Here is a 7752-nt window from a genome sequence, read left to right as displayed (position 1 = left end):
TACTTTTAAAATAAGAAATTGATCTCAAAGTTACATATATGAACTTATGAACATGAATTAAGTTAACTTGAAAATCCCCATCATACATAGAAATTGAAAAATAAAACACACTCAAGGGTCTTGGGTTTTCACCTTCAATTCCTATGTCCGGTTGTCAACAATTGCATTAAAGAATTTCTCCTTTGAAGAGCATGTATTCATTTTTGAAGAAAGTTTTGCACACATTTGCTGCATAGGGCAACAACCGCACAATGAGACGACACCCCTTGTATTTGGGTCCCATACATTGTGAGTATACTACTCTCGTTTGGTTCATGGGAATGGAGACTTGGGAATAGTAAATCAATTGCTTTCCCATGTTTGATAAGTCTAGGTATGGAAAATCGTTGCTTGACTCATGGGAAAGTAGGGGAGAAAGTGAAGCCATCCTCCCAACTTGGGTTTTGTTTTCTCTCCTCATGGGAAAGTTTGGGAAAATAAGATAACATTAAATACATATTTTTTATGACCATTTTATCCCCATTAACAATTTAGAATTACAATATATCATTGAATGCATTTTTTTTTATTTGATTTAATATGGGTATAATTGAAAATTTATACAAAATTTGTTTTCCATTCCTACTCAAAACAAACATGGAAAAGGAAATAAAGTGATATTTCCTTTATTTCAAGATTACCAAACGTGGGAAGGAAATATTCCATTCTCATTCCTTGGGAATGACATAGGAATGATTTCTCAAATTCATTCCGTGAACCAAACGGGACTGTGCAGTCGAACCCAAGACCTTCTCCCATTTTAGTGGCATAAGTGAGACACAAATGAGGTCTGCACATGTGCTGCCACGTGTTTATTTGATCTTTTCTGGATTGGGTCGAACAATGCAAATAGTTTGCACCTCTATTAAAAAACTAGCGCAGAATAAAATACAATATCTTGATCACTTGCAAGGCCCATATCAGAGGGGCCTGGTTTGCCCCTAATGAAGCCCATTTAAGTCGGGTCGGGTAGACTAGCACTGAACTCGGTTACCACCAGAGGAGCAATGTCTAAAACTAAAACCCTGTCCCCGCCAAGCGCAGTGCGAAAAAGAAAACCCTCATCTCAGTCTCTCTTATTACATTCGCGGCTAATAAGTCTCTGTTTGGGTGATTCTGTTGTTTTGGGCCCGAGAAAATCAAAGAAAAGAAGAAAAAGTTGGAGGGAGGGAGGGAGGGAGGGCGACGAGAGATGGAGGAGAGAGCAAAGTGCTTGGCATTGCTCGGAGCCGGAGCTCTGGTAGGCTCTGTTTCCACCATCTTTCTATTGAAGCTTCGAGCGAGGTGGTGATCATGCTTTTGATTTTGATATGAACATGATGTTATTGTTTGATGCTAACTGGTGAAAGGTGTTAACTTTATCTGCTTCTTTTGCAGACGGACTGTGAAACAATGTGATGAAAAGGGAGTTGAATTGAATAGTAAGTTACCAAACCGACTCAAGTTACAGAGAAACAAAATCTGTGGTATTTTTTTGATTATTTATTTATTTATTGTTATTATTATAGGTAAAGGGTTTTTATGAAAGACACCTACAAATTGTTGTGCAGTTACTGGGAATGGAAATAGTAGGATGGCTGGTCTGGACCTTCTAAGTGATGAGATAGTTTCTGAACAATTAAAGAGGTATGCATACTTCACCACTGAGGAAAATAATGTATTATACGAAAATCTAGCGTAGTATAGTTAGCTGGAATTTGAAAAATACTAAGAGCAACATGTATCATTTGTATGCCACATATATAGCAGACAACATTTATATATTCAGATCATGCTAAATACAGCGGAGTGGGCCCAAACAAGTGCTCAGCGTCAATGTTAGTAAATCTTGTTTTGTTTTTCAAGGACAAAATGGAAAATATGGATTGTTTATTTACATTTCTTTTTCTATTGAAAATTGACTACAGGCATCATGAAATTATGAGTATGTATCTATTTTTTTTCTTCTGTGTTTGTGCAAACTGACTGTTTCTGGAGTGAGGTTGAGGGTGCAATGTTTGAAAACTTCTTTTATTAGGTAGGATATTCTGATGTGGTTGACTAGTTATATGTGCTACCTTTTGGTTTCATAGGAACATTCAATTCTTTGGACTTGAGCCTCAACAAAAAGTGACTGCATCCTATGTTGTGGTCATTGGTCTTGGTGGAGTTGGAAGTCATGCTGCATCTATGCTTTTGCGATCAGGGATTGGCAAGCTCCTCCTTGTGGACTTTGATCAGGTATCTCTGTGTATGACTTGACTTCTTTTAATCCTTTCGGGTTTGCCTAGCTTGTTAAGTTTCATTCTCTCTTTCTCTCTTAATAATGTCTCAAATTTTATGATAATTAGCTCAGGTAATTTTTGTTTCTTTAACTTATAATTTCGGGGAATAATTATGTTGGTATTGTTGATATGAATGTTTAAGTTTCTTGTCATTTACATACAAAGGATTTTGGGTCTCCACCACTTTCTTTGTTTTGAGAGTGATAATTCCAAGAAAGGCTTCATTGTTTCACAGAGCAAGCATAAGCAGGAGGAAAGCCAGGAATTTATGGTTAGGGGGTTGAAACGTGAAAAATAACTTTTTTAAACTCACAAATAATGATATATTTGACAATTATATTAAGATATAACTTTGTTAGAGAATGTTAATAGGCAACCGTTTTCTTTAATAGTAACCAAGTCTTTCATGAATGTAGTTCTTTTGTTGTGACATACTGATATTGTCACCTCTTATGAGCCGTCTGATCAGCTTGATGATATTATGACTAGACATGGTTGACTTGTTTTCTCCAGCTTGGAGGGGAGTGTATATTATTGTGTGAGACCAACAACTTACGTTTGTAAGTGGGTTCCTGTCTACTTTGAACTTTATCTGTATAAATGTCATAGAGGAGTCCAGCCCCTAGTTTTAGTGTAGGATCCTTCTCCTCTTAATCTCCATTCTCCATCTCTTCAAATCTTGTAATCTAACTTCTGCCTGAAATCTTTACTTATTTGTTGATTTCATTATAAGGTATCAGTTTCATCACTTAATCGACATGCTGTTGCAACAAGAGCAGATGTTGGTATCCCAAAAGCACAGTGTCTGAAAGAGCATTTCTTGTCAATATTCCCAGAGTGCCAGATAGAAGCGAAAGTTCTATTATACGATGCTTCAACAGAAGAGGAAATTCTTTCAGGTCATCCTGATTTTGTTTTAGACTGTATTGATAACATAGATACAAAGGTACCTCTTCTGCCTGAAACTGAAATTTATTCTGATGCATTTTATTTTATCCATTTTTTTAATTCAGATTTATCATTTATGATACATAACTACTTAACTTTTAGAGTTTATCTATTTATAATATCCTCTGTATTGTCTTTCATTTTCCATACATCTTCCATGGTCCATAGATCAGTTTGAGACAAGGTCCATTAGTTTTTAGTATGATAAAGTACAGTGACCATAACTTAATTAACTTCATCCATCAGTTATGACGTTTGGGTAGTGGATTTGAACTTGGGGTGTCCTCTTAGAGGAGAAGTCTGGCTTCCAACTGGGTCTGTGATATTTGAAGTGTTGCTAGTTATGCAATGCGAGCAAGTGCTTGGTCACTTAAATTTATAGATGCAGATTATATCCTTCCCCAGTGCACACTATGTAACAGACATGTGTGTGACTTTTAATGCAAATAAGAACTAATGGACCTTTCTCAGATGATTTGCTTGATTTATGCTTTAGGTGACAAATCATTTTATGTGCCTCTATTCTGGCTATATAGTTTTGTTATTCTGTACAGCTCTCGTTCATGAACTAAGCATCCCATAGTCCATTAGAAAGCGCGGTACTTGTGAGGATATACAGAGTTGCATCTAAAAATAATGCCTGGCAAATGTATAAATAATATTATATTTATTTTTTCTCCAAGGCGTGATGTTTGTTGCAAGATTGTTGCAAGACATGAGCGTTGATCAATCTGTGAAAATTCACTGATTGGTTGGAACTCACATCCTGCTATAATCCCACTAGATTCATCCCACTAGATTCATCCTACATTAGAGAAAGCATTGACAGATATCTTTTCAGTACTTGTTTTTCCAAGAAGTACTGTTTTCTTTACCCTATATCATTAGAAATTATTAATGTATCCCATTAAGAACTGAAAGTTCATCTCTAAATTCTTGATTTGCCACATATGTAATAGGTGGCACTTCTTGCTGCGTGTGTACGTAGGGGTTTGAAGGTACTATCGGCAACAGGAGCTGGTGCTAGAGCTGACCCCACCAGAATACGCATTGCTGATTTAAGACAATCAACAAATGACCCATTATCACGAGCTGTAATGATCTTAGCTTATTTTTACTGCAGTTTTTTATTTTATTTTATAGTTTGCTATTTCTAAACAATGGTTTATGATTTTTCTTAGTGGATATTAATTTTTATAATTTTTTGCAGTAAAATCTTCCTTTATTAGATGCCTGTATTTCCCAAAAGCCCTTCATGTTCTTGTCTTTTTGAAATGATTGTGTGTATAATTCTTGTAGCAGTAGTCAGTTGTTCCTCAACTTGTACTTCATATTTTATATTAATTAGTAAAATGTTCATTTTTCTATAGAAAATGCCTTTATAATTTATTTGTTGGGTAATTTTCTTTTTTCAGACATTCTAGTATGCTATGTGTCCAGATAATGATGGATACTTGGCATTGATCTTATAGCTCCTTATCGAGTTTGTAATTTCCAGGTAAGACACCGTTTGAGGAGGGATCATGGCATTGAAGGTGGCATTACTGTTGTATTTTCATTAGAGAAACCTAAGGCAAAGCTTCTTCCATTTAAAGGACCAAGTGGAGAAGAAGAAAACCCTTCAGATTATCAGGTGATGATGGTTTTTAGTTTAGAGGTTTTGTTACTTTCAATGAATTATACAGACTTCCAAGTGCTGTTAATCTGTGACGTGTATACCCTTTAATGTTGTCAAGAAATTCAAAACTTCTATAATTTTCTCTGCACTGAAACTACATTACCATATGGAGCTCCATAGTAGTTGTTCTCTCCCCTGGTTAACAATTTGTGGTTTGACATTCTGTTCTCTTACCATGATATCAGATACTACCGGGGTTTAGGGTTCGCATAATACCTGTTCTGGGTACCATCCCTGCAATATTTGGACAGGTCATGGCCTCCTATGTTTTGACACAACTGGCAGGATTGCAAGTTCAAACAGAACCTATTGTAAATTTGGATATTGACCATTACCGGATGCTTCACCAACGCCTTATTGAGCATGAGGAGTCATTGTACGGCACTGCCTTGCAAGTCCAGGTATGGAAAGGTTTCCTTCAAATTTTAAATTTTCTCCTTTGAGGTTACTTCGCTGTTGGTTGTTTGGGGATGGCTATGGCTGTTTTAAGTTCTTTCATGTTTTGTATTGGGATGATTTAAGTTTTGTTCTTAACTGCTTCATCTGTACTAGGGTTGTGGAGCTGTTGGATTTTAAATTTTTATATCATTTTTCTGGTATTCATTATATTAGGTAATAATTTAGTATTTAAGAGCTACCTATAGGTTTAACAGCATGGAAGAGACAGGAATGCATCTCTCAATTGATTCCAAGAGTGTGAATCTAACTTATGGTGGAATCAAGCATTTTCTTCTTTAGGCACGTACGATAAATTTCCTTGAAAGATCATCGGTGATTAGCCCATACATTTCAAGAAGCCATCCCAAATGGTTTGTGGAGTTTCTAACCATTGGGATCTCCATTATTTTGATTTAGCCAGCTGCAGTTATACTCTGTAATCCTCATTAATATTTCATTCGAATAGAACAATGAACGAACTAGGATTGTATTTCCTGTCATTTTTCTAAGTCACAGTTGACATTTTATGCCAAAATTCTGTTTTTGGTTGTTGCACCTAGTAATGTTTTGATGTTCTTTTCCATTCCAAGTACAATTATCAGTCAGTGGGTTAGCTACAGTTTATGTGACCACAAATTAGAGCATCGAATTTTACTCGATGCGGACAAAATAAAATAATAAAACTGATTGCTTGTCAATCAGAATTACAATCTTTTGTAATTCATTGTTCATATTGTCTTAGAAAACTCATCTTAGTAATGCTGTTTACCCATTGCCATTTTATTAGGTAGATGTCGAGGAAGTGATGTTTGTTGTAAAAGAGTTGTGGCATGGAAGAAGTGCAAGAGAACCGTTTGCTAAAGATGTTGGGCGTGGTATGTGGCGATCGGTAAATGAGTTAATGCTTGTGAGGTATGGATTTTCTCTTGTACTACCATTACATATAACTTTTAGGTTGTTTGAATCTCACAAATCTTTTAAATATTAAATCGACTTATTTATCACTGAGGTTATTGATCTTCTTTTCCATTTGTTTCCAGGTGGGACCAGGAAAAGCCGGCATCTGTGGCCAACCTAATTCTTCTGAAATTTAAAGAGGTATAGTGTATTAGCAGTGCTTCGTTAAACCTTGGAAGCCAGCTGTGTATTGATTACTTTTGTTGTTTGAGAAAATGCAAGTGCAAGCTAATTTTCTTTTGCTTACAATAGTTTTATTTTATTATTTTTATGTTCATGTCACAGTTTCATAGATCAAGTTCTATCCTTTCTGAATGCTAAAGGTTGAGTTCTGCACTCAATGGTTGAATATATTGGCATTACTATAGGAAGCTTTAAACTGGCATTTTCTTATTGGTTCCAATTAGTACACGGAAGTTTAAATTTGCTTTCCTCCCAGATGGAGACAAATTCATTTTGGGTTTCATTGGGAATCAACATTGTAACATTTAGTCTCATAAATCTTCATTTTATCACCTGAATTTTTTCCATGGGAATTTAAGGAAAATATACTTGAAGTCATCCCCATTTACCCCAAATTATGTGTAGCAATTGTTACAAGTATATAACATAAAGTTTTATCTTGTGAAGAGGTCTTTGATGTAAGTTTAAGTTTGCAGAAATGTTCCTCCATTTTATTTAAAACCATCATTTAATTACTTTTTTCTGTACTTGGATTCGGGTTTCCTAACGAGGTCTGCTGCTACTGTTCAGGCAGAAGAACATGAATCGAGGTTGCTTGAGGATATTAAAGAAAGAGAACCAGAATATTTTGTTAGAGTGACATCTATTCTGAAGCGGGCTGAACTAGAATTTGGCTTGTAGTAAGGTTGATTTTAAACCTTTTCATTCTTGTTTTTGTTTTCAGAGGTGTATCGATAGGAGGGGTCAGTGTCACCTCTCATATCCTTGGTTTATATGGTGTAGCTTTAGGAGTTACATGTAATATTTTATCAATATAACATAACATGAATAAGTTTCAATACATTTTACTTATGTTAGATTAGATTCAATCATTCGCTATTTCTTTGGCAGATGATTTTCTTTTCAGGATATTGGCAGATGATCATTTATTATTATTATTGCTCAAGTCCCATATGGAAATTTTATATAGCTTTTTGAAGTTTCATGGTTCATTTTTGGTGTAATTTAATTTGGACAACATGAAGAAGGCTACAAGAACGAAAATTTATGTAAAACAAGGATACGAGAAATCAATCATAAGCTTTCATGATACTATAAATGCCAACTACTTCTTGAGTGCAGAAATTTTTCTTTTAAGCGGGATGCTAGTGAGGAAAATAAGATAGTTCAAGTTTCCCAACCTTTTTTCCTTTTGTTTTTGTTTGAGAGAAAGCCATCTGTAAAAACATCTACAATTAAGTTCCA

At 35.3% G+C, this 7752-nt stretch overlaps 1 protein-coding gene across 4 annotated transcripts; it reads left to right on the top strand.

Annotated features, from left to right (window-relative positions):
* The first annotated feature begins 1048 nt into the window (after window positions 1–1048).
* On the top strand, window positions 1049–7376 carry LOC103342466 (NAD(P)-binding Rossmann-fold superfamily protein). 4 transcript variants are annotated; one of them, XM_089051056.1, is made up of 11 exons: window positions 1049–1323; window positions 1417–1460; window positions 1590–1665; window positions 2112–2259; window positions 3037–3249; window positions 4211–4345; window positions 4750–4884; window positions 5115–5330; window positions 6155–6279; window positions 6408–6465; window positions 7078–7376. In XM_089051056.1, the coding sequence occupies exons 1-11, from the start codon at window positions 1232–1234 to the stop codon at window positions 7186–7188; spliced, it is 1353 nt and encodes a 450-aa protein (XP_088907182.1). In that variant the 5' UTR covers window positions 1049–1231; the 3' UTR covers window positions 7189–7376. The 4 variants fall into 4 exon arrangements, with proteins under 4 accessions (XP_088907182.1, XP_088907184.1, XP_088907185.1 ...); XM_089051058.1 differs by having other exon boundaries at window positions 1231–1323; window positions 1548–1665; XM_089051059.1 differs by having other exon boundaries at window positions 1258–1279; window positions 1548–1665.
* The last annotated feature ends 376 nt before the right edge of the window (window positions 7377–7752 follow it).

The sequence above is a fragment of the Prunus mume genome, linkage group LG4, assembly GCF_029339155.1.
Source record: "Prunus mume cultivar Tortuosa linkage group LG4, ASM2933915v1, whole genome shotgun sequence".
Taxonomy (NCBI): Eukaryota; Viridiplantae; Streptophyta; class Magnoliopsida; order Rosales; family Rosaceae; genus Prunus; species Prunus mume.
The sequence above is the reverse complement of the archived record's forward strand: the minus strand, read 5'-3'. Positions and strand labels throughout refer to the sequence as shown.

Bases quoted from the DNA above. Each gene is read 5' to 3' on its own strand.
- LOC103342466 (XM_089051056.1), top strand. From the start codon at position 1,232: ATGGAGGAGAGAGCAAAGTGCTTGGCATTGCTCGGAGCCGGAGCTCTG. The intron at 1,461-1,589 runs GTAAGTTACCAA...ATTGTTGTGCAG, and splicing joins AAAGGGAGTTGAATTGAATA to TTACTGGGAATGGAAATAGT. The intron at 2,260-3,036 runs GTATCTCTGTGT...TTTCATTATAAG, and splicing joins TCCTTGTGGACTTTGATCAG to GTATCAGTTTCATCACTTAA.